This window comes from Sturnus vulgaris, chromosome 6 (genome assembly GCF_052056855.1).
Source record: "Sturnus vulgaris isolate bStuVul1 chromosome 6, bStuVul1.hap1, whole genome shotgun sequence".
Taxonomy (NCBI): domain Eukaryota; kingdom Metazoa; phylum Chordata; class Aves; order Passeriformes; family Sturnidae; genus Sturnus; species Sturnus vulgaris.
Genome location: NC_142248.1, coordinates 41,479,251 through 41,505,093, shown reverse-complemented (window position 1 = coordinate 41,505,093; position 25,843 = coordinate 41,479,251). Strand labels below are relative to the sequence as shown.

General features: G+C 44.8%; 1 protein-coding gene across 7 annotated transcripts; it reads left to right on the top strand.

The window, feature by feature from the left end:
- Positions 1–1,526: 1,526 nt before the first annotated feature.
- Positions 1,527–25,843, top strand: ZBTB1 (zinc finger and BTB domain containing 1). 7 transcript variants are annotated; one of them, XM_014871348.2, is made up of 3 exons: positions 1,528–1,679; positions 11,752–13,663; positions 24,031–25,843. In XM_014871348.2, exons 2-3 carry the CDS (start codon positions 11,772–11,774, stop codon positions 24,065–24,067), a joined length of 1,929 nt encoding a protein of 642 aa, XP_014726834.1. In that variant the 5' UTR covers positions 1,528–1,679; positions 11,752–11,771; the 3' UTR covers positions 24,068–25,843. The 7 variants fall into 7 exon arrangements, with proteins under 7 accessions (XP_014726832.1, XP_014726834.1, XP_088022439.1 ...); XM_088166313.1 differs by lacking the exon at positions 1,528–1,679 and adding an exon at positions 2,234–2,374; XM_088166314.1 differs by lacking the exon at positions 1,528–1,679 and adding an exon at positions 2,464–2,518.

Here is a 25,843-nt window from a genome sequence, read left to right as displayed (position 1 = left end):
GGGGACCATCTTTCCCTCTTGTGTTTGCACAGCAGCAGAATTGAGAGATCATGGAGCTATAATCCTGCTGCTCCTATAAATATCAGTAGCCACTCTTCTTCCCCAAAGAAGGTTGGGAGTAAGTGGCTCAAGGTTTTGTACTCTGTTTTGGGTTATTTAACATATTTATTAACCTGCATACGGAGTGAGTCGCTATTTGCAGATGGCATGTTATTTATTTAAATGATTAATTATTTACATGTTATTTAGGTTGACTCTGGTCCAAAGAGGACTTTGAAGAGCTTCAGAGAAACCAGAGCCAAACTGATGAAAGCAGTGGTGAGGAATGAAATTTGGTGTTTTGCTGTAAAACACAGGCGATGATATCACTCACCTCAGCCAATACAAAGTGACACAGCCTATGCTGGTGGGTCAGAAAGACATCAGGACATAACCACAGTTCTCTTCATGGGTGTTTCTGCTCCCTCCTCTGTGGTCGGAAAATAATAATTTTTTAAAAAACAAATTGGAAAGATAAGTGTGGTGGGAGGGCAGTAGGAACAGGGGTGGTGAGAAAGGGGGACTGCCTTGTGCCCCACCTTACTGGAGGTGGCAGGAACTCCCGCTGTGACGCACATGGGACAGAGCAAGAGGCTGCACAAGCCCCACATGGGCACTCTTGGCTTGTGCTGCCCTGGGGTGTGTAAAGAGGTGGAGAGAAAAAGACTCTTGAACCATATGAGGAGCAACTTTTCAGTGCGATTTGAAAACCACGACCCTGTTGGGTTATGGAGGCCGTTTATTTAACTTCCTATAGAACAGGAAAACCTACAAAGTAGCTATAATGTGGGGGGTCCCTCCACCTTCTGTGGGAGCTCGTGTCTTACAGCCACAGAGGCTTTTTTTCCCTTGGCATTGCTACACACTCCTGAGGCAAGGCTGAAGCAGAGTGAGAGGAGAAATGCGGATTTTTTAGACCCATTCTGAAAGACATATTTTGAAGGCTCTGCTTTCATTCTGTAATGACAGACCCAGAAGGAAGGGCTGATCCTCCATTTGGAAACTAGGATTGTGTTAGTTGGGTTTGTCCTGTTTGCTTACACAGTGGAGGGATGCTTCAGGAAGACCTTCGGGGTCACTGAAGCAGGGATGGATGCTGGTACATTTTAACATTGTGGCATTTTATTTTGTTGCCCTTTTTTTTGTTACTTTTGCCATTTTCAAATACGTAATAAAATCTCTTCGTTTTGCTATGATTAAGTTTGCCCCTTTGGCTCGTCAGATACTTAGAGGGATCTCAGTTGCAGCAATATAAAAACAATGGTATCTCCAGAAATTGAATGATGGAGCTGTGCGGATTAACCACTTACAATGCTTGTGCTGAAGAACAAATGCCATTTGGGGGGTGGAAAAGTCAAGTGGCAAGACCTGGAGGAAAGCCTGACCTGGCTTATGTTTTGTCTCAAATCTGTGGCAGATAGCAGGGGGGGCCGGAAATCCCACTTACTCACATGGGATAGTTCCGGAGAAGCTGGATGTTGTCAGACAGGAGAGGTCCAGACACTGGTGGGAAGAGGGCCTGGGACAGCTCCAGTAAGGATGAAAAAAAGCGCTGTCCTCGGGATCTGTGACAGAGCGTGGCGGTGGCTGCCAGCCCTGTGCTTCTGCATCACCGTGAAGCTCCAGGAGGGAGGGCGGAGGTATTAACGTGTGAAAAATAGCAGCGAGAAGGAAATACTTTCTCACGCAGCTTACAGTGGTCTTCTCGCAGCTGAACCGTCCCAGGCGGGGGGCGTGGGGCTGCGGGTGCAGCGCTCCATCGCCGGACACCCACACGGGTGACCGAAGCCTCCCCGTCAGCACCGGCCGCGGCTGGCTCGGGGGGGAGAGCAGCGACTTCCCGTTCGCTGCGGCGAGCCCGGGTGCGCGGGGAAGGGGCGGACTGGGGGGGGCCGGGAGAGCAGCGAGGCGGCACAGCCCGGGCGAGGGGTCCCGGTGGGCGCCCGCCGGCGGACGCTGCCCCTCCGTGGGTCCGGGGGGCTCCGCCGGAGGACAGGGAGGAGCCGGGCAGAGGGGGCTCCGACAGCGCCAGCCCGCGCCGCGCCGCGTCCCCGGCGGCATGGGAGGAGAGCGGAGCGCGGCAGGGAGCCGCCCGCCGGGCCCCGGCATTGGCGGCGGCGCAGCAGCGCTGGCAGCGGCGGCGCCGGGAGCCGCGGCCGCCGAGGGGAGGGGTCCGGCTCCGTGCGGTCGCGGCGGAGCCGGCGCTGCGGCAGCGGCAGCGCGGCGGGGCGGAAGTCCTTTGTTGCAGCCGCGGCGGCAGCGGCAGCAGCAGCAGCGGCGGGAGCGGCGCGGGCACAGCTCCCCGTCGGCGGCCGCCGCCTCTCCCCGCGCCGCGGTAAGCGGGGCCCGGGGGCCGCCGCCGGGACCCGGGGAGGAGGAGGCGGGAGGCGGCCGCAGCTCCGCCGGCGGCGGGAGGTGGGAAGTGCCGAACGGCGGCGTGGCCCGGCGCGGCCCGCCATAGTGGCGGCGGCGCTGCCAGGTAGGGGCTTTCCAGCCGCGGCCGGTCCCTGGCCGGCGGCCGGAGCGGTGACCTTGCGCCCGTCGGCCGGGCAGGGCACGGCGCGGAGCGGAGCGGCGCCGCGGGGACCGCGCGGGGGCTGAGCGGCGGCGCCGCGGCGGCGGGTCCGGCTCCGGCTCGCTCTTTGCCTCCCTCCTGCCCTCCCTCCTCCTCTCCGGGGGTCGCGGCGGGCGCGCCCCACCTGCGGGGCGGGGGTCGGGGGATGCCGCGCTGGAGAGCGAGAAGCGGCCTAGGGAGGTGCAGGGGGGAGAGGCGGGGAAGGGAAGGGAAGGGCACCGCGCCGCCCGCGTGGCTCCGGGGCTCGAAGTCGCGGTAAACATCTCGAGTGCCGCTATCGCGCCTGGCCCCGGCCCCCGCCGTGGGTCCCGCCGCTCCTCTTCCTTTTGTCTTCACAAAATAAACGCCCCAAAACTTGGAGTGAGTTGCGGTAGTTTAGCGAAAAACGGAGCGGAGCTGCAGCCCGGAGGGAATGCTCCACCCTGCCAGGCGGGAGACTTGGGTTTCACTCGGGGCTGGCAGTGCGCTGGATCGCCGTGGAGGCGGCTGGAGAGGAAGGGGAATACTTTTGTCACATAAAAAACAAGCCCTGTGCCGCTGCGGGAGCGGTGTCGAAAGTCTCGTTCTTCAAAGGACGCCTCTTTTCTGCTCGGATAGAAAGGTAGTTGAAGAGAGTAGAGGAAATGGGACTGAAAACGCTGTGAGTTTGGGGCTGGGGTTTTATTCCTCTCTATTTTTCAGGATTTTTTGTAACTCAGTTTCTCAAGTTTTCCCTGTTTCAGCTGATACAGGAGTGTCGGTTCCTCTTGACGTGTAGGCGTTGGTAAACGGGTAGCATGGCTTGGATGCTGCTTAATATTTGGGTGTTTACTGCCAGGTTGTCATTTGCTTGCATTATTTCCCTCGCACTCGAGTATCGCAAGGTACAGCACGCACTGCAAAACTATCCGGGGTTGCAACAGTGCGGTGTTCCTTAGGCATTTAATTACACTAAACAAACATTCCTTTAATTAAAGGTGTTTGTTTAACATTCCTCATTACAGCTCTTGGAAAAACCCACAGAGCAGCCGTGAACAGGGTGATGCGGGCTTCTCGTTTTTGCCGAATTACAAGTTAAGCTTTCATGGCGAGCGGGGGAGAGGCGTTGGGACCATATGGCCGTGGGGAAAACCGGCCAAACGCGAGCGGTTGCAGAGATTTTCCTAAGCAGCAGCAGCACAGCTAGCTGATATGATGGTGGAGAGATTTTTGGATAACTGGCCAGAAAACCTAAGGAGTAACAAATAGTATTAGTTGCACTCTGCTGATATCTGAGGTTGCAGGGAACTAGCAGGCACCTACTGGGGGTGTTGGATGAAGGTAATGAAGATGTGGGTTGGTGCTGCGTGGGAAGCTCAGAGAAATAATAGAAGCCACTTCTTCCTAGTAGCCAGAAAGTTTGGTGTGGAATAAGATCACAGACTTAACAGATGCTTCAGCTCTGCTTGCACAAGTCTTCCCCTTCATCAGACTCAACCACTGTTGTCACTGGCACAGGAATTAGCAGTGATTACATTGAGAGTGCTCATGCCAACCAGGGATTTGGGGTTTTAGATGCTTTCTTACTTGAATGTGAGCGGCTGCTTCTTTCACAGATTTCTGTTCTTGCTGACAGTGGAGAGCCATGAAAATCCGGGATGGACAAAGCCGCAGTAGCTATTTACCTGCTGGATGGAAAGAGAATAGCTGCTCAGAACTGAGATAGTGAAAGTTTCCTGATACAAGCCCGGTGTCCTTTCTCTTAGTTGTTACAGCTGGGTCCCTTACTGGAGTTTCTTTAGACCTCACACACATGTAGAATGAGAAGCCATGTGTTCATTTTTCAGTTTGGACAGTGGCTCTCCAGCAGTTGGGTTATTCTGCCCTGCCTTTGCTTGGGAATGGTAAACACCCTCACCCAAAGAGTTCTGCTGCGGACACAGTGTGTGGGCACAACAGCTGACATAATTTGCATGAGGACCATTTATATCCTCAAAGTGGTCTGGTAATTTTTAATTTGTGCACACAGTGTCACTGCAAAACTCCAGAATTCGCTGGCTGTTGCCTTTTCTCCCCCATGTTAGACTTATTTCATTGGATGGAGACCTTAGTAGCCTTATTTTTATTTTTAGTATGCTGAAAGTAAAATGTGAAACATTTAAGACCAGGAAGAGTCAAGCAAACCTGCGGCCTGATCTGTGTGTCACAAGTTACTGTGCTTCATTCATGTGCATCCAGCAACTTGTTACACTGAAGTGCAACCTGTATTTATCCAAGGATTCTTTCCTGGAAGGCACAAGTGCCTTCATTTGAGGGTCTCAAGACATGGTTAAACCACCAAGATGCCTCCAGAAGTTGAAAATTGGTGTAACTCAGAAAGCCAAGATGAAAAGGCTCATCTTTCTGCTGCAAAGCATAAATTTGGTGTCATATTTTTTTCCCCACTAATTGTTTCTTTTAAACATATCATTACTGTGTTGCCTGACAACTGTAAAGGTGCCAGATAAAAGATAACTGTGACTTTCTAGAGTCAACCTTTGTGGCTAACAAGTTACTTTAAAGGACTGCATAAGGTCTCTCTAGGACTTCTACTCCCTAGATCTACCCTAAAGTTGTTTGAAGTTGATATGGGGCTTTAGCACAAATTCAGTTTTCTTATTTTTTTTCTGTCAAGCTGTATTCCTTATCTTTTGAGGAATATTCTGATCTAAGACCATGTAATGTATCTTAACTAACTTTCAGTTAGCAGTTGAGAAACATAACTTGCTAAAATTTGACGTCTGTTTTTCATTTGTGGGCATGGATGCTGAATCAGCAGAGAGCTGCTAGCTGAGCAGTGGAGAACAGGGCATCTAGGAGCTCTGACAGCTCTTGCTGGAGGCTTTGGAGCATCTTCCCTTCTCCTGGTTCAAATCTAGCCCAAATGCCATGAAACTTGTTCCTGTTCATTGTCCAGCAGTCTGTTTAAAATGAGTTGATTCAGCCATTGGGATGTGTCTGAAGATGAGTATCTGCCTCACTGGAATCATCTTCCCAACTGTCCTGCCTGAAAGGCAGGTGATTGGAAGGGCTGGGAGAGGAGGATAAATTATACCTTTAGTCCTTCATAGCCTGAATAATGGAGCTTAATTACATTTTCCCTGCCAGTACATGGAATTCCCATAGCTGTCTTAATTTATGATCAAGGCTATGCTTTCAGTGCAAACTGATCCATACTCACTGTTGAGGTGGACAATTATCACCTGGCCCCAAGTTCTTTGCTGTTTTTTTCAGTGTTTGTGTAAACTGAGACACCCAGAGCAATCTCTGTGGCTTCTTATTGAGTGTATCTAGGTAGAAGTTGTAGCCTTTCGACAGCTCTGTGGTCAATGCAGTAGCCAAACCTATTAAATTCTTGGGCATTGTGTGCATTTATACATGTTCTGTAGGATTTTCTGCAGCCTGCCAATGCTGTCATTTAGGAATCCAGGCTTTTTGGTAGATCTGACCCACAATGGCAAAATTAGGGGGAAGAGTTCTTGGGAACCCACACCAGGGTGGGGTATGGAGACAGATGGTGATGGGGATTTGCTTTCTGATCCTCGTGTGCTTGTTTTTTGGATAACTGGGCGTTGTTTGCTCGAGGTTTTCCCATCTCATTTTCTATTAGCACCAAATTCCCCACTCATTTATTATACTTTTATCCAGCCTGTTCTTGGTTTCCAAAGAAAGGCAGCCAGTAACTAAGCATGTAAGTGCTATGTTTTTGCCTGCTCAGCAGTGGAAATGCTGGGTTTTGAAAACCACCTACTAATTTTAGGAGCCGAAAGGCTCCTGAATTCTGAACCTTGTGGTATGTCTGTTTTAAAGACAGAGAAGTTAGCAAAAGAACTTCACTACTTCTTTGCTTGAGGACTTTTTTTACTTCTTTTGTTTTAAAACATTTCAGAAAACTTTGAGTGTGAGGAAATGACAGCATGGAGCTGTAGTAAATATCTCTTTTTTCTTGTTAGCAGACTTACAAACAACATAATTGGTTAGTGTAGTAGTGCAACTTAACCTTGTTCATGGTCACATCTGAATAATACCTAAGTGGTGCTTCAAAAGAAAAGTCTTGTGGCCGACAAGTAGCTTGGATCAAAGCTTGGCTGTGTAAAAGTATTTACTAGGGAAACAAAATGCATATGGAGAGTTGGAGTTTGAAAAGCATAGTGAAAATACCCAAGTCAGATACCTTCAGTTTTCTTTTTCATACCAGATGCTTTTCTCGCATCTATTTTTTAGTTTTTCAGAACACCTCTGCATCATTCAGTATTGCTTACAACGTGGCCTGTGCAGCATTTTCTGCACAAATCAATCACTGCTGAAGATGGAGTTACTTGGGTTCCTCGTGGACTTGTGAGGTTGGTGCCTCCAGGATTTGGATGTTTCACAAAGTGTGCTAGTCCACTGGGCAAGTGGCTGGTGATTCTCCTCTCTTTGAAAAAGAGGATCAGAAATAATTAAAAGCTTTGGATTGACAAACTGACCTGCATGGAGCTTTAATTTTCCAAGATACTCAGTATTTAATACATACAGAGAATAGCTCTCACTGGCCTCAGTTGCTCCCCAGTGGTGTTTACCTGTGTGAATAAAGTGGGCATCCAGAAAATGCAGGCCAGGCTTATTAAAAGAACGAAAACAGAAAGGTTGAAATTACTTGTCCTGGCACTGACGGCAATGAGATGATGTTCTCCAGGCAGTGTTCAGTGCTGTGAGATCTTCCTTTTTGTCCCTCACCTTTCATTCACTTCACATCCACCAAATGCCTGACCAAATGAGCAGGGATCTTGTCTTTGACTGTTCAGACTGTGCCTGAACAGATCCAGAAGATGTGCTGAGTAAGGGAAAATTTAGTAAGAGGGGTGGAAGAATACACTGTGATATATACATAATATATGTGTATACCTTGAATTTTCTGTAAAATGTCCTGGTTTTTTTTTCTAAAGCAAACTTCAAAAATAGTTTGCAGTACTTGATCCACCCACATGAGTGATAAATGCAGATTGCTGCCATTTTAGCAATTAACAAATAATGTTAAATTACCATTTTCTGAGAGCTTGCTCTTGTTGGGAAGGAGTTTGTCAGCAAGCCTGTCATGCTTGTTGATGGCAAAGGGATGGCAGGATTGGGAATTTGGGGTGCAGTTCCTGCTCTGAAGGTGTTAATGCTGTAATTATTTTCCACCCATTCCCCAGAAAGAGCTTGTCTGTGTTTTTTGCCCCTTCTGCCCTAGGCCCTGCAGCCTGGCTCTTCCCAGCCCCTTGCCCAAGTGGCTTCTTCCCTCCACTGTTTAGACTCTCATTGCACCCATTTTTAATTCCCACTGCTGCTTCCTAATTCCCAGTGCCCTTTTCTTGGCTCAGCACTGCACTCTCAGCCTGCCCTCTTCTTCTCTCCAGATTTCCAGAGGGTTTCCATCACATCCTTCTGACATTTCCCCATCTCCCTGTGTTTTCCCTGTATCCCCTCCTGGCTCTGGCTCTCCCTCTGCTAGAACTGGGCATCTTCTCCATCAGCTACCACCAGGGAAGCTGAGACCCCGTGGTGAGCCATGCTATGGAGCAGTCTCCAGGAGGTTCTGCTGTCGACTGTGACATTGTGGAGGTGGCACATGGAATGGTTTGGGTTGGAAGGGATCTTTAAATGCCATCTAGTCCAAACCCCCTGCAATGAGAAGGGATATCAACAAAATCAGAGCCCAATCCAGCCTGACCTTGAGTGTTTCCAGGGATGGGGCATCCACTACCTCTCTAGGCAACCTGTGCCAGTGTCTCAACACCCTCATAAAAAAAATTTCTTCCCTTTATCTGAACCAACCCTTTTGTAGTTTAAAACCATGGCAGAGCTCTGTGCAAAAGAGGATTTCATTGTGGATGGCTGTGTTCTAAGCAGCTGCAAGAGGATGAAATGTTCTCAGTGAGGCTGTAATCTGAAGTTTTAACAACTAATAAAAATCTTAAGTGTGAATAAACTGATAATTTGTATCTTCTCCCACTCAAGCATATAGCTTGGCCAAATTTGGGCAGATTTTTATATTGTGACAACGTATCTAAGCCATAACACTTTCTCCCACATAATGTGTCTCCTCAAAGATTTTGGAAGAGAAACTTCTAATTTCTAAATGAAAAAATAATAATCTGCATACATGGAAGATTTTTCTTAGCCTCATTTTTGGAACCGTTTTGGCTGAGCTTTTCTGTGGAGGAGGGAAGATAAGTAAGTCCAAAGTTTCAGAAGGAAAGTTTTGCCATTGCTGGTTGAAATGTGTCGAAGTTTTAAATAGCCCGACACAGGCTCTCGTGGTGGGAAGTGACATCCAGCAGGTTAATACAGCATCCAGAGGGAGGATGCCAGGACTTGCATTAACATAAATAGCCTCATACACCGTGTTTTAATACTTACATGTAGCACTACTGTGATAGAGACCAAGTATATGTCAAATCCAAAACCTTGCCATCCTGCTCAAGCAGCCTCATGCTCCAACCTTTTTTCCCTGAGTGTTGCCAGTGGATCATCGTTGCATGTCACGATCCATGTGCTGAAAGCTTTGCAGGAATTTATGTGTCAAAAGGAGAAATATCTTTTACCATTTTCAAAGAAGAAGACTTGAAAAAGATGAGTGTGCTGTTACTCATTGTTCCCACCATCTGGAAACGACCCCATCTGCAGGTGCCTGCAGATAGTTTGTGACCACCTGTTTTAGTGGCTTGCTGCTTGTATTGCTGCTTTTCTATTGGAGTACACAATGGAGTATATCTAAAGTGTATAAGTGTATAAGTGTATCTAAGTGTAAAAAAGCCACAGTTAAATAAAACATGTAGAACTTGCCACTTTATGAGGATGGGGAAGTTCACATGAGCTGTCCTGAGCCTTTTCTCAGTTGGCAGCTCACACCAAGAGGCCAGTGGTGCCTGAAACAGCATAATTTCATTTTCTCGTTGGTTTTCACTCTTAGAATGTGGAAGTTGGAGTTAATTCTTTATCATTATGCAGCTGCTATTCTTAATACAATAGATTGAGTTACATTTAAGCATCTAATGAATTGCCTCGAATCCAAAACATGTTTCCACTTGGAAGAATATGAAGTGCACTTTATTACTTGATGTCAAGAGCTTTGCTGCTCTTCACAGAAACATCTGAAATCACCCAGTGAAACAGACAATAACCAGTTTCTGTAGAAAAGGTGTGAAGTTCTTTCAGAGGTTCTCCTCCTTTCAAAGCCACTGCCTTGCAAGTTAGTAAAAAAGAGAAATGAATTCCAAGCAACGAGTTGCATTTCTGCAGTGGACATCACTGGGCCAAACCAGTCTGAGAATTATTATGGCAGGGTGCTAGCCTGGAGTTCTGGGTGTGGAGGGTTGAGTTGAGGGTTGAGAGGAGAGGAGCAGCTGTCATTCAGATGATCATCATCAGTGTAGTTCAACCCAAATCTCAAGATTCCTGATGCCAGACAAGATCTTGTGCTGGTGGTGATCCATAGGAACTGCTGTGTGAGTTGGCAGTATGGAATATTACTGGGTGGGGTGAGCACGTTCTTTTCTTGAGAGCTTGAGAGCCTTTCTGCCCTGGCAGCCCTTTGTGGAATGAAGAACGGGGACTTAATGCTAGGTTTGCTGCTTAACAAGCCAGACAACGCCTATGACTTGCGAATTCAACACTAATTGTGGAATTTAATTTCTCTACCCATTTTTCCCCCTAGGAGATGTAAGCTGTTAGGAAAATAAGAAGCAAAATGGAGCATTTGTGTGTGTATTGTGTTTAAATTTTGGACAGTTGAAAGAGTGGTTGCAAATCAATCCATGCATTTCATTGAGTCATAAAATGCCCTTTAGTATATGTTATTTCCTAGCCTGTACTTTATTTGTACAAACCTCTTACAGTTACTTGCATTGTTTGCAATAACCTTTCAAAATGCTAAGAATCCTCATTACTGCTTTATGTTTTTCATTTCAATTAGGCTGTTCTCTATACCCTCTTCTGGTTCCTCACCCCCTCAAGCCTGTGCAGTTGGAACAGCTTATGTGTATCAGTAGAGGTTTTCCAAAGTGAGTCGTGACTAGGCCACACGTGGTGAAGTTTGTCTTTAATCAAATGCACACCTCCTGTATACAGTGCATTTCTTCTGGATACCTTTTGTTAACATAAACCGTGATGTTTTCTTTTCTCTCGAGGACGAGTTAGTCCTTTCACATAGAGCAGCCCTCAGCACTGGCAGACCTTTCTCTCCTGTCTTTGCCGAGGCTTCATTTCACCGTGGCTCCACCTCTGGCTCTCTCAGTTCTCCATTGCTGAGTTTTTCTTTGTCCGGTTTCCCATCTACGTGTTTTGGTTACATTTCAGCTCTCTGAACGAGCGGTTTTGAGAGCAGTTGGAGGCACGGCGTGCACCACTTCCTGCCTCTGCAGTCCCTGTGGCTGTCACGCAGCTCGCCTGGTCACCATCTGCAGCGGGCTCGACCGTGGGACGTGCCACCACAGCCCGGCTGCCCTCTGCTTCTCAGAAGGCGTTTGAGTTTGCAGTTCCTGGTCTGCAGGAGCCTTGCAGAGAAGGTTGAGATGGTCCCTCAGCTGCCACGAAGGGCAAAATGTATGGAGTAGCTTGTGTGGGTGCTCTGTTGTCTCTTAATTTCCTTTAATGGGGAGGGAAAGACCAGTTTGAGCCTGGCCTGGTTTCCAGTGTGCGTTGCATCATGTGCCCGTTGGACTGGCAGGTAAAAAGGCAAGTTGAGACTGAAGAGTGGTTTCTGACAGCCAGCTTACCTTGTATAGGTGTTGTCCTGGGGCCATCTTACAGAAGTCTACTCTGTGAAGTTTTTGAAGTTCTGTGTTCAGAATTCATATCTGAAAACCTTGGCTGTAGGACTTTGAGACATATTTGCTAATTTATATTCTAGCAGCTCTGATTGACGTGTGTCTTGGTTATGTTTATTAGTTTACTAGTCTTGTAAGTCTAGTGGTGAGCACATGGAATTATGGATGTTTTCACTGGCATCAATATTCATAAGTAGCTACCAGCAGAGACCTCCAGACAGGAAGCTGTGCCGCAGACTGGCAGAATAGGAAGATCTAGAGAGAAAAGAGATGGCAGTTCCTCCCTGCGTTTAAGTAGGCTTTGGGTTTTGTGCTCGTGATTTAACAGATACCTTTTTCTTTATGCAGGGCTGTAATCGAAGTACAAGATGGCAAAAACCAGCCATAGCAACTATGTCCTTCAGCAGCTAAACAAGCAAAGAGAGTGGGGCTTTCTGTGCGACTGCTGCATCGCTATCGATGATATTTATTTCCAAGCACATAAAGCAGTCCTTGCTGCCTGCAGCGCCTATTTTAGGATGTTTTTTATGAACCATCAAAACACTACAGCCCAGCTGAATCTAAGCAACATGAAGATTAGTGCTGAATGCTTTGATCTTATTTTACAGTTCATGTATTTAGGAAAAATTATGACAGCCCCTGCCAATTTTGAGCAATTTAAAGTGGCCATGAACTATTTACAGCTATATAACGTACCTGAGTGTCTAGAAGATATACAGGACACAGACTCATCTAGTTTAAAATGTTCATCTCCTGCTTCTAGCACCCAGACTGGTAAAATGATATTTGGTGTGAGAATGTATGAAGACGCACTTGCTAGAAATGGCAGTGAAGCAAACAGGTGGGGCATGGAGCCACCAAGTTCAACGGTAAATACGTCCCATAACAAAGAGCCTGAGGAAGAAACTTTGCAGCTCAACAGCTTCCCTGAGCAACTGTTTGATGTCTGCAAAAAAAGCACCACGTCCAAATTCTCTCACACGAAAGAGCGCGTGTCACACTCGCGCCGGTTTGGAAGGAGCTTCACCTGCGACAGCTGCGGGTTTAGTTTTAGCTGTGAAAAGCTACTGGATGAGCATGTGTTAACATGCACCAACAGGCATTCCTACCAAAGTGCCAGGTACTACACTGCTGAGAAAATAGACTTTAGTGAAAAGAACTCTACTTCTAAAATGATCTCCACACAAACAGAAAAGTACAAGGGGGACTCGAACCACGCTGCGGACGATTCGTCGTCTCCTGTGTCAAACGTCACGAGCAGAAAAAGCAGCACGGTTGCCTCTGAGACATCAGGTGAAGAAGGAAGTAGAGCCTCTGAGAGGAAGAGGATTATCATCAAGGTAGAGCCAGAGGACAATCCTACAGATGAGCTGAAGGATTTTAATATTATCAAGGTGGCAGATAAAGACTGCAATGAGTCTTCTGACAATGACGACCTAGACGATGAACAAGAAGAGCCGCTTTACAGATACTACGTCGAGGAGGAGATGAGAGAGAAGAGAAATGCTCGGAAGACTCTAAAGCCTCGTTTATCCATGGATGAGGATGAAAGAAAGTGTTTGAAAAGTCCACGGCACCTTAACAGCAAGGCTCCTTCAGTGCAGGAGGATGTGGAGAATGCTCCCTGTGAACTTTGTGGGCTAACAATCACTGAGGAAGATTTGTCCTCTCATTATTTATCCAAACACATAGAAAATATATGTGCTTGTGGCAAGTGTGGTCAAATACTGGTCAAAGGCAAGCAGCTACAGGATCATGCACAGACCTGTGGAGAACCCCAGGATCTGACCATGAACGGGATCAGAAATTCTGAGGAGAAAATGGACTTGGAAGAAAACCCCGAGGAGCAGTCAGAAATAAGGGACATGATGTTTGCAGAGATGCTAGAGGACTTCAGGGACAGTCACTTCCAAATGAACAGCCTTCAAAAAAACCAGTTGTACAAGCATTCTGCCTGTCCTTTCCGATGCCCTAATTGCGGCCAGCGTTTTGATACTGAAAACCTAGTGGTTGAACATATGTCAAACTGCCTGGAGCAAGATCTGTTCAAGAACTCCATGCTGGAAGAGAACGAGAGGGATCACAGGCGTAAGCATTTCTGCAACCTTTGCGGGAAAGGATTTTATCAGCGTTGCCACTTGCGGGAACACTATACCGTTCATACCAAGGAAAAACAGTTTGTTTGTCAGACATGTGGGAAGCAGTTCTTAAGAGAGCGCCAGTTGCGGCTCCACAATGATATGCACAAAGGCATGGCCAGGTATGTCTGTTCCATTTGTGATCAAGGAAACTTCCGAAAACATGACCATGTACGGCATATGATATCTCACTTATCAGCTGGAGAGACTATATGCCAGGTCTGCTTTCAGATATTCCCAAATAATGAGCAACTGGAGCAGCACAGGGATGTTCATCTGTATACATGTGGAGTATGTGGAGCAAAATTTAATTTGAGGAAAGATATGAGATCTCACTATAATGCCAAGCATTTGAAAAGAACATAAGCATAAACATACTGTTAAAGCATTAAGTTGGCAGCAGAGAGAACACCAAAGCAAAGCATAAGTATAGTATAAAAATTTGAAAAGGAAAAAAAAATTTGAAAATAAGTCTCTTTTTTATTATTTTTTTAAGACCCTCCTAACCATAGGTGTCTGTTTAGGCTCATTAAGTATAAAGCTTTGAAAAGCATCATGTGTTTAATTATTACATTTTCACTGTTCCTAATACCAGTTTCTGTTCTTAATTTTATTGTTTTACTACGTAGATATACAAATCATTATTTTTAAACTGTAGATTAAAAGCACAATGTTACCCCTTCACTGACTGCTATTAAACAGTTCTCGGATCTTCCATAAGATGAGTGATTTAATATTTCCATGTGTTGTTTCTTCATGTGAAAACTTTAGATCCCAGCAACTAATGTGCAAGAGCATAATTGTTCGCAATCCCCAAATTAATTTTCAAAATGAAAAAAAAAAAAAACCAAACCAAGCCAAGAAATAATCCTTTGGGCTCTGACTCTGCTGCAGGGGCAGAGCTGGCTCTCCTGGTCCCTGCTTCTTGGCTTTGTTGGAAGGTGCTTCCCATGGGTGAGAGCACATAGGCTCAGTTAACCCTTGCAGGCTCGGGCTGCTGTGCACCAGGGGGAAGGGAGTTAATGACTGTCGGAATAACCGAGGGGTTCCAGCACAGTGCTCATTTTCCAGACGGGAATTCCTAGCAGAACTGTTCAACTGATGGTGGCCTTTCTTTGACTGTCTGTACCTCTGTGGGTATATTTAACCTGCTTATCCTAACATACAAGGGAGGAGTGGCTGTGGTGGGTTGCTAGGAATGCAGTATGGCCATGTGTACTGAAGACTGCATTTTCAGCCTAGCTGTGAACCGTGCCTTGCTGCTTGTGTTGGAAAGTTAAAAGCAGGGTGGGTGTGGAGATAGTCCCATTGCTTGGGACCTTAAGGTTTTTTTGCTTCTTGTTTTCATGATACTTTATGAATGTTCTGTTTCTCAACAAGAATATAACAAGAAAAGACTGCAGAGTTTGCTTAATAAATGTAAATATATTTTATGCCTTTTAAGATTCTTTTCTGATTCTAGCAGAGTCTATGCAGCTTGTCTCTTAATTTAATTGAATTTAAAAATCATACTAAGTACCAGCTGACATCAATTCAGTGAGGCACTTTGGCCTTTGAGAGAGCAACTGGCTTTGACTCTTAGGCACCAGCTGTCTAAACGTTTGTTAAGTGTGTGATTTGTGATGGGGTGGAGGAAAGGATCCTAATACGTAATTGTGGAGAAAACAATTAAAAAATAAAACCTAGTTGTACTTACTCCCAGCAGATCTCACTTTATCAAAGAGGGTGGTAATGCTATTTCCCACTGAGCTATGGGGCAAGGAAAGTAATTTAGATCAGCAATTAAGGCAGTTGGAGTAGATGATCATTACAGGTCCCTTCCAAGTGAAGTGTTCTGTCACCTCATGTGCCAGTGGTGGGGTTTGAGAATAGGAGCCAGGAGATGACTGTCTAGTCCAGGGCTTTCATGTGCTTGTTTCTGTCAGAGTTAAGTTTCATTCCTAGTTTCTTGGGGATTATGAGGGGTATTGAGTTTTAATTTTAGACTATTCAGAGGAGTGAATACAATTCAGAATCTCCACTTTAACTGTTAAAAGTAGCGTGAGTTGCCTTGCATTTATTCAGTTTTAAATGTGCGTTAGGATTTCTCTTGGTTGGCAGACATGTGCATTTCTGCAGTGATGGAGAAGGCTCCCCCACCAGCCCTTGGTCCTGAGCCAGCAGCTGCTCCGAGGCACCAGCTGCTTTGGGTGCAGTTTAGTGGGCTTTTAGTGTTTTGCTTTAACTGCCCAGTCCTTTGTTTCCTTGTATGATGCTGAAGTCAGCCAAGTCCTCGATAGCACCGAGGCCGAAAGAGCACAGGCATGAATACACTCCAGCACTCCAAAGCTGCACACAGTGATTCCCTGACATGCAGGTTATCCCTCACAGTATCAGCTGGATTGGGAAAAGCGGTCAAGGGATGTGAAAAAGAACTGGAGAGCACTGGGGGAGCTGGCAGGAGGGTCTCGTGGCACTGGAGGAGTGGGAGAAGAGATCCTGAGTGGGAGGGAGTGGCAAAGGCAGGCAGGATTAGAGCCGTGCAGTGGGAAGCAAGTCCCCAAAGTGGCATGGAGGGGGTGGCTGGAGGAGTGGATAAAATGTCCCGGCTGTGAGAGCAGAGTGAGGATGACTCAGCTCGGCTGGGGAGCCGTGGCCTGAGCCATGAGCTCACGGACAAACGCGGGTTGTGTACCAAGCACGGCCGGCCCCGCTGCGGGCACAGCTCAGCCCGCACTAAGGAAAAGCAGGAGTGACCTCTGCCATGTAAGGGATCAGCCCTCAGTTCGGTGAAGGGCTAAGGGTGATTTATAGAGCCTCCTGCTCAGGATCAGGAGCCCTTGTTTACAGCCTACTGGTCTGAACTTGACCCAAAATGTTTCTTAAAAAAATGTGACTTCCCAGTGTAAGTAGACCTGCCAACTACAGAAGCTAAGTGGAGAAACTGGGAATGATGGTATTTACGTGTACTATCTAACTATAAACACCCTGAGTACCTCTGTTTTTCAATTATAAGCTGTGTTGTAGTAGCCTTTCAAAGTAAAGTTTGTTAAACCTTTCCAACTGAACTTGAATTGATGTTTTTTCCAGTTCCAGTGGAACAAAACCCAGTGCCCTGGAGTTCACATGTATGAAAGTCCATGCTAAGGCTTACAAAGAGTATGAATTGCACTGCAGGGAAGCTTAAAAATGGGTCTACTTACATGTAGGCAGAAAAAATCAGAATGACTGAAGTAGCCTGAGAAGTGTTCAGGGGGAGTATAGGAGAACATAAACAAGTCAGCCAGGCTTGCAAATAGATGGGTATTTAAATAGCTGAGTATTTAGGATGACATGTAAAAGCGTGCAGGGGAGCAGCATGGGACTGTTAGAGAAAAGGCCTGGAGTGACAGGAGGAATTTGGCTGCTGTGAAAGGGAAGAAGGTCTGGGTGCTGAGGCAGCCTGGGGCTGGCCACTCCTGAGTGTTCTCCCCAGAATGGGACAACATCTGCAGGAGGGTGAAATGATGGTGATTCAGTGTTCCTACCATGACAAAAATGATTTAATGTGGGGACAGAACAAAAGCAGACTTGAAAAAAAATCAACAGTTATCCCAGAAGTTTTGCTGTTACTTGAAAGATCATGAAGGAGAAGCAAAAATATTTTATTTAAGAGATCTTTTCCACTAATTTGTACTTTTCTGTTGCCATAACATTGTTCCTTTGCATCTCCTTAGTGAATATTAGTGTTGAAAAGCACTTAAGGATATTTAAAACTGGAGGTGTAAGCATTGCACAAGGCGTAGCCAGAAAGGAAAAGATTTGCTGGATGCCATCAGTTATATTTTTAAGTGATTTGCTATTCTTATTTTTGGAGGACCTCTCTGTGCTCTGTTGTTTTTCTCATTTTGGAGTGCTATGGGCTGCAATCCTGAGAATTTATAAGTGGCCAGCCTAGTTCTTAGCTTTCAAGATTTACTGAAAGTTAAAAAGAGGGAATTCATGAAGACCCGGTATGAGCTTTAAAATACCACAAAAGCTGTTGAGCTTCTTTTTCAGTTTTAGAGGAGATGTTTAAAATTTTAATATATATATACTTGTAAATGCTTTCTGCTGACTTGTTAGTTCAAGTATTTATATTTGTGTATAATGATATTTGTAGCCAACAGGTCTGTGGAGATATCTTGATTTCAATAAATAGATTATCATGGAATTCTAAGAATTTATGCTTTAATTAGGGGACTTCTCTATGTAACATGTTCAGTTGGTGTAAAACATATAATTCAGCTTATTTTTTATTCAAAGCTGAAGACAGAAAATATATTGCCCTGGAGAATGTATTAAAAATACATTATTACAAAAGTGATTAGTTTGACTACATGATTGTATTTGAATACTCTAGTGGTAAACCATCAAGAGTCTCAGAGCTATTGGTGAGGACACGAATTTGCTCCTGGAGGCTGTGCCACCTTGAGCCCTGGCAGCCCTTTACTTCTCGCCATGAGTTTCAGCTCTCCTCTCGCCTGTGTGCCACCCTCTCCATTGTCAAAAAGCACAGAGCTATGTAGCTTCACAATGAACTGAATCAAACAACGGGCGTTTTTCTATTCCCTGTGGGGCTGGTTTTTAGCTGGATCAGTTCCCTGCTGTGTTTCCCTCTCCATCTCTGTGTCAGATCTTGTGCAAGCACAATAGAAGGGGTGGCACCAGAGGAGGAATGAGTGGCTGGGAGGGGGCTCCTTTGCTTAAACGAGCTGTACCAGAACTCAGAGCATATCCCGAATTTAACTCGGTCTCTGTCTCCCCCAAGCATCCTCGGGGAAGCTGAACTCTTACATTCATCTCCTGTTTCCTGATAAGGAAAAAGGCAGCCCAACCTCTTACAAGTGAGACACATCTCTGCTATCTGCCCTCTTCGTGAGAACTGGAAACCTTCCTGCATTCAGCTCATCCCACAAATATGCTCTGGAGCTTTCTTAGTGTTTCTTGCAGCACACTGGGTAGTGCTCCACACCACTGGGTTTGTGTGGTTGGCCTGGCCCGAGGCCAGGAATGAGCTGGGCCCCTTGTCTGGCCAAACACCAGGAATGGCTCCCACCTTCCTCTGGCCTTCCTGCCCTCCAGCTGTGGGCCCAGATGCAGCTGTGGAGTTCTCTGTTGCCCTGTGCCCCTCACTGCTTTTCACAGCAAGGGGAGACAGTCGTCTCATTTTTGGTCTAATGCTGAAAGCTCGGGGTAATTCCATGTGTAAGTTAAGCTGATGCTACTACCTAGCTGATGTTACTAACCCTGTGTGCTTCTGACTTTTAAGTGCTTCTCAGTCTCAGAGGGTTAAAAATCAAATCTTCTAACTTCCCTAATTCTCAGCCGGTTTGATGCTTGTCACAGACTTACAGACCTACAAGATGAAGCATGACTAATTTGACTTTATAAAGTCTGCTGAAGGCTAGAAATTAGGAACATGTTTTCAAAAGCTGACATTTCTGTAGTTCTCAGCTATAAACCAGATTTTTATTTTCTTCCAACTTCCAAAAAACTCCTAAAATATTGTTGTGCAGTGTATTCCTGAGATGTGTGAGTAGGCTGAGATTTTGTAGAGGAAAGATGCCAAAAATTAGGTCACGTTTTATAAATTGAGTGTCTTTTGGTACTTTTACAGTCACTTCCACAATTCTGGAATTAATTGTGATTTTATTTTTTTTAATGCAGAAAGACAAATCTTAATTTGTAACAGGGCAGTAGAGCTCATGACTCAGGAATCACTTCATCATGACTATAAATATTCAGCCCTGAAACAAACAGTCCATGTTTCTTTTCATGTACTTGAATGACCAGTGCCAGCTTCATAGGAGAAATACTATCAGATCTTTATTTGGGTTATTTTTGCCCTCAAATATCTTGTAGGGTGGGGATTTTAAAATTAATTTAAGACATAAGAAAACAACATTGTACATCGTGCTTTTAGAGAAATGGTTTTCAGTATTCATGCAGATTCCCTGTGTAAGAATGGTTGGAAATAGACTTTTAAAGTTTTATATTAATATATTAAAGGGAACATAACAGAACTGTGAGATGAGGAATCCTCAGATGGTCCAAGGCCAGGCTCTGACTGTCTCTTTTGTGTAGCCAGCGTGGCATACCTCACCCCAGCAGCCCTGAGGTTCAGACATGGTCAGGATCTTTGATTCTCTTGCAAGAAAATGAAAAGGTTTAATCCTTTCCTGTGCCTTCTGGCATACTAAAAACCATAGTAAATCTTCCTGCAGCTACAACCACAAAAACAATGCTGCATCTAGAATTTCCGGTGGGAGAAAAAAAAAGAAATGGTTCAAGAACTTCCCTCTCTGACAAAGTTCTGCTGCAGAACTTTATTGTTTTCACTCAAACTCAGGTGTGATTTGCATCAATGAGATTTTGGGGTATACTTTTTTTCATTTGCAAATAAGACGTGACTTCAGATAAATCTGTCTTGTAGTTCTGTAGACATCCCAAGACTCCTGACAGGGAATGAATGGATCTCTTATAGACCTCCAAATCCCAGAAGCGGTGTTGATTGTAGGAAATCCACTGTAAATCAGGACTGTTTTAAATCCTTAGTTTCTCAGCTTGTTTGTCAGGCAAGGTGCCACCAGTGTCAGCAATTGCCAAGGTCTCTGCAGCAGCTGCATTGCCAAAAATCAGTCTTTCCCCCTCTCTTTTCCCCCATCTCCCCTGATGACAAGGTTGCTATTTTAAAAACACGTCCTTTCAGCTCTTTTATTTGCTTTCTGTTTTCTGAAAAGGAAGATTTGCTTTCTTCCTGTTTTAAAGCAATGACTAGTGCTGAGAAGTTGCCTTTTTTAATAGTTCTCACATGTTCAGTTGAATCTACACAAATCAGTAATACCTGTTCTCTCCTTTTTAGGTAACCATCCCTCTACATTGTGGATGGTCACCAGAGGGACTTCTGCTTCTGACTCCCCAGAAAATGAAAGGGAAAAATAACATATTGTCCTTCTCTCCATGGCAAAAGCCCCAAAGACCATGAAAGTTTGTGGAAATGCAGATAAGCTGCCTAAAAATAGAGTTTGCTGAATACCATAAATTGCTTTTGGTTTTGGCAGCTGACACACCAGACTTCTGGTATTGGTTACACTCCTCTTACACAAGTTGTTGTTAGGGCTTTTATTTAGGATGCTAAAGATGGTAACCTGGTTTCTTCCCTGCTTGTGGGTTTCCTACTGGTACCTACTGGTACAGAGCCCCAGCTTCCAAACTACTGAGGTTCTGGTTTCTAGCCACTGGTTACTGAATTACTTAGACAAATCAGAAACATTTTAAGAGACAAAATCTAAAGTATCCCTCCTTTGGGAAAAGGATAGATACAGTAATATTGTAGGAAGAGGAAATACAGGGTAGGAGCCCTTGGAACTGATGAAGAAATTGTCTTAGTATGTCCCACAGCCCAGGAGAGAGCTCAGATGTCTGAGCTACATTGTTATCAGGTGAATTAAACAGAAGTTGTGTACACTTACATATGCTGTAAAATATGACACTTAATACTCTGCATGCCTGGAAGTCTCGGGGTTAGCCCCACCTAGTCTGCTTTCAGATGGATTGTGTTTCACTTAGATTTTACTGGCCATTGCTGACATGGTCAGTTCTGCCAGAAAAGACAGAGGTCCTGATGTACAGTAACTTCAAAACTGGAAAATAACTCAGTCAAGACACAAGAGATTTTACAGTAATTGTTACAGTTCTTTCAGCTTTAGTTTGTTATGCAAAGAGTTAAATAGTTCAAAGGCAGTTTCCTTTGGAGAATGTTTATTTGATCAAGTTCAGTGTGGCTTAGACCCCAAATAGAAATACCAACTTCAAACAGAGCACTACTATGAGAGAAGGAATAGTCTGTGGCCTTCCAGACCTCACAAGCTATGTTGGCTTGTTACACAGAGTCAAAACAAAGATGTCTCTTAGAAGAGATATACATTAACTCAGTGTATTTCACACACCACATCTTTTATCTCCCATCTGCTTCTCTCCCTGGTGCTTTGGGCTGTGACAAAGTCACTGAGATCCTGCATGAACGACAGACTCCTCAGTGAAAAGCATGTAGGGTGTGATTGGACCATCCAAGCTACTTGGATTGTTAGAGGAGGTACTGCTCCTGTTTACTAAGTCTGAAGTACTCCATCCTTTAGATTTTGGAACAGTGCTTATCTTTGCTTCTTGGTTCCCTTTATATTGCAGGAAGCAGGGTGAGGAAGAGCCCAGTGGGTGCTTCTCTTAGATGGAGCCTGGAAGATCTTGTTGGCTAAGGGATATTGTTGTTTTGTTTCTTCAGGTCCTTAGCTGGCTGAATCTTCAGACTTCTAATAAATGCACTAAGCCTTGAAAAAGCATTATTAATGCATGATGAGATACACCAAGTTCAGCCACTGAATATAAGAGTGGAACCCATGCAGATGCTGTTAGCACAGGAACCTGATATCGGGCCAAATCTGGAGAGTCATCTTTGATCTGCCTCCAGATCCTCCTCTTATTTGTAAACATGCAGCTAATCACAGACTTCCTCTGACTTTGATGAAGTGGAAGAAGCCGCATCCTCTGCAAGCTCTGGGAAGGGCTGGAATGCTGCAGATGCTCGGGATGCAGGGATGGGCGTTCCGGCGCCATCTCGTGGCTCTCTGGGAGCGCTCCTGTCCCTGTTCCCAGGGCTGGAATGCTCCGGTTTGCCGGGAGGAGGTGAAGCGGATCCTCCCCGCTGTGCATCCCCGAACAACTTCAGTGCTTAGGGCGAGTTTAGAGTCTGCGAGGAGGGCACCGCGTTTTATCGCTCATCTCGCTTGCTGCGGGCTGCAGGCTCTCGGCAGCGCCGGCAGCTCTGCGTGTGCTACACCCACCCACCACAGCTGGCACTGATCAGCAGCGTTTCTGCTGTCTCATCGGAAAAATGGAATTTAATATTCACCCACCTTCCCGCACTCAGAGGTGGTCCCACACAGCACAGCCGATGTGTTTGGGGGAGGTGGTGGAATGCAGCTCAGTCGTGTGTGTGTGTTGTCTGTGATTTGCAAACGACAGAGATTGTGGACTGCAAAGTGCAGGCTGGCATGGTAATGAACAGCAATGGTAAACACTGATGTTGCCTGGGGAAAAACAGTGCTCACATGCATACTGTAGTTAGAATACCTTTTTTTCCTCCTTTGTTAGTTTACCAAAAAAAAAAAAAAAAAAAAAAAAAGTACTTCCTGACTTCTGAGCTAGTCATGTAAGAGCTACTTTACAATAACAGCACCAGTCCAGTGAATTCCCCTCCAAGATTTTAAGAATGTGGCAGGCAGACACATGGCCTTTTTGCCAGAACCAGCAGTACTTTGAAGGTAACAGTTTGCCCAAGACCTTTTTCCCCTGTTCACATCAGGCACAAAAGCCTTTTGTGCCAGCTAGCCTTTTTGCCCACCTTAAGTATGTGACATGGCACAGAGGGCAGATAAAATACCAGACAAGCCCGAGCCTGGCACATGCAGTGAGTGAGAGCCTGGCCACGGTGCACACCGAGGTGTGGAGCATCACTCGAGGCTTTCCTCTCAAAGGTGTGCCAGGAAATTCAGCCCTGAGCTGGCCTTGAGGATGCTTTGGCAGGTAAGTAATGCAAAGAGCTGCCAAACCTGGCTTCATGTGCAGCCTCTGCAGTGTAGACACAACCACTTGGGCCAGTGTCTTAGAAACACCAAAGTGTAAATTATCCAGAAGTGGCACAATCATATACTTTGTACAATGTGATTCACATATCCAGAAAAAGAAGTCAGTGTGCAAAAAAACCCCCAACAACCCTGAAAAGTTACATCCATGCATTTCCAGTTTCTTGATCATTCCTATCTGACACAAAGCTGCTCATATTTGTCATGAAATAGTGTGGTTGAAAGAGACTTACAGAAATTGTAAATATTTATACAATTTATCTGCATTTAACCTAAAATAAGAATTTGGGGTGCGGTGGGGTGTGTGTCAACAGTTATCTCTGAGTTAGGCAAGATTAAAAAAACCACAACCAAAAATACAGTCAAATATGAAGCACTAAGAAGTATTCCAGAGTGGGGGTATTCCAAACTATGAGTGGCTGAGAGGAAATAATACTCATGCAATTTTTTGAGCATCCACTAAGCCAAGCCATAAACCACTGCTGGAAAGTAACACATACAGTATGAAAAATTACTTCAGGGAGGTTTGGGAAGTGAAGTTTTTCTTCAGCAAATCTGTAGCTGTTTTGAAAACAGAAGGCAAAGGAAAAAGAAGCAAAATTTCTGAAACAAGATGACGATATTGTTTAGGGCCATGTTCTGGTGGGGTAGGGGTTGAAGGAAATGTATGGCTTTTTAAAAGAGTTCCTGACTGTGGTGGGTGCTCTAAACATAACTGAAGGATGGGTATTTAGAGCAAAACCACACATGGTGAGGTGGGAGGGACCACATCATGCTAGCAAATACAGTACTGCAGTGTGGGCTTCTGACTTTTAATATTTTTCTTGCATTTCTTTTCTGCATGGCAGTAGTGAAATAGGGACTTCTAAGCTTCTGAACAACTGAGAGAACCAGATTTGGAGAAGACATGAGGAAGAACTGGTCGGCAAAAGATTTCATAAAAACTCAGAACCTCGTGTGCCAGATCTGAATTGGCACCACCTTTGCTTTTTTGACATACTGCAGCAGTCGCAAAAGGCACCAAAGCAGTCAAATTAGAACATGCAGTAAAAGTTGTTTTGGACTCTTCTATGTATCATAAATCTTACTTCCTTGTGACTATTACTTACAGCTGTAAAAAACAAATTTGAAGTCTTTCATGCAGCAGACAGCCAAAAGAGGCAGATGCCAGGTGTTAAGGGCTGCACTGAAATGAATTTGCAAAATTTCTATTCACATGCTGGAGTGCTTCTTTTCTGAAATGAGGCTTCTTAGAGTTGCTGTCAAAAACTGTGTAGATTTTTTAGTTCAAACATTACAAGTGTATACTCATGCACAATGCTAAACTATCAAGTGTTAAAAAAAAAAAAAAAAAAAAGAGTAAGAGGTGAAAAACTTAAAACTGAGGACAGAGGGTCCCTGAGGAAGGACAGGATGGTGAGAGAGATCCAGCTGACTTGATTTCCCCTGCTGCCATGATCATCATTTGCAAGCTGAAGAGGACCTTCCATGGAGCACAGTGCTTGTATGTGGAGAGTAAAGAAATGGTGCTCTGGTCTTTTAAAAAGAATGGTGAAAATTTTTTACCAACAAGGAGATGAGTAAATGTGAAATAATCTTCACAGGGCACAGGGTGCACTTTGTTCTGGAGCTAAGCCTTGCAAAAGTTGGCTCGAAGAAGAGAATCAGGTGTTCATGCTCAGATTTGAACATTTTAGGTGTACTAATGTTTCCAGCTAAATTAATGGGGGGAGGGAATAAAAACCCTAACCAAAAAAGCAATAAGGCAGTAAATGTTCCAAATTAGGGAAAGCATGAATTATAAAAATATTAATTTCTTTTGCTTCTCTCAGACAACAGTGGATCAAATTAAGACATGTAAAGCAGACTAAACATGCTGATTATATTCTGCTGTAGTTACGTATCTTACTAATTCTACTCATGATTTTAAAAAGATGTTTCATTGTTCACTATAACTGTTATCTCAAGAAGAGTCTGTCTATAATTTTATTTATAATTGGCATAATTTTCATTACTGTTGTTACAAAGTGTGTACAATATTGTCTGTATTGCAGCTTGTATAGGGCATGTGTCTGTGCTTGCTTTACTCTTTTTGAGTTTATAAAGTTACTATACAAATGCAAGAAAAGATGTTCAGATATCTTTGAATGTGGTTGCTTAATCTAATTACGTAGCCCCCTAATGTTTCAGCATATAGATGTTGAAAGTATCAGCTCTATTAACACATAACACCTTAAACGTTAATGTAGGTATTTTAAAAGCCTCCAGTGCAGCACTGGAATGCTTTCACTTCAGTTCCAGTGGCTGTATGGAGCAAAGGGGAGGATGGTGAATATCTGGGCAAAGCCAGATACCACTGGAAGGAGAAGGCACAAGATATCTAAGAGCAAATGGGATGTCCTTTCTATAGAAAACATGAAGGACCATGAGAGTAGGACCACCACAAAGCAGAGGAGAGAAAGGAACACATTTATAGCATCGCCTTCAACAGTATACAAAGTGTAGGACATCTAGAACAGGCTGCGACTGTTCTGTAACTTAGCAATTACTTCTAGTCTATGTAGAGTATCAGTAAAGACATTCCAGGTTAGTTATCATCATCTTTAAAGCTTATTCTGTGCTTTGCAACAGTATCTTTAATAAAATACTCTTACAAATCTG

What these genes read in the sequence shown, in the direction of transcription:
- ZBTB1 (XM_014871346.2), top strand. Translation starts at nt 11,772, where the DNA reads ATGGCAAAAACCAGCCATAGCAACTATGTCCTTCAGCAGCTAAACAAG.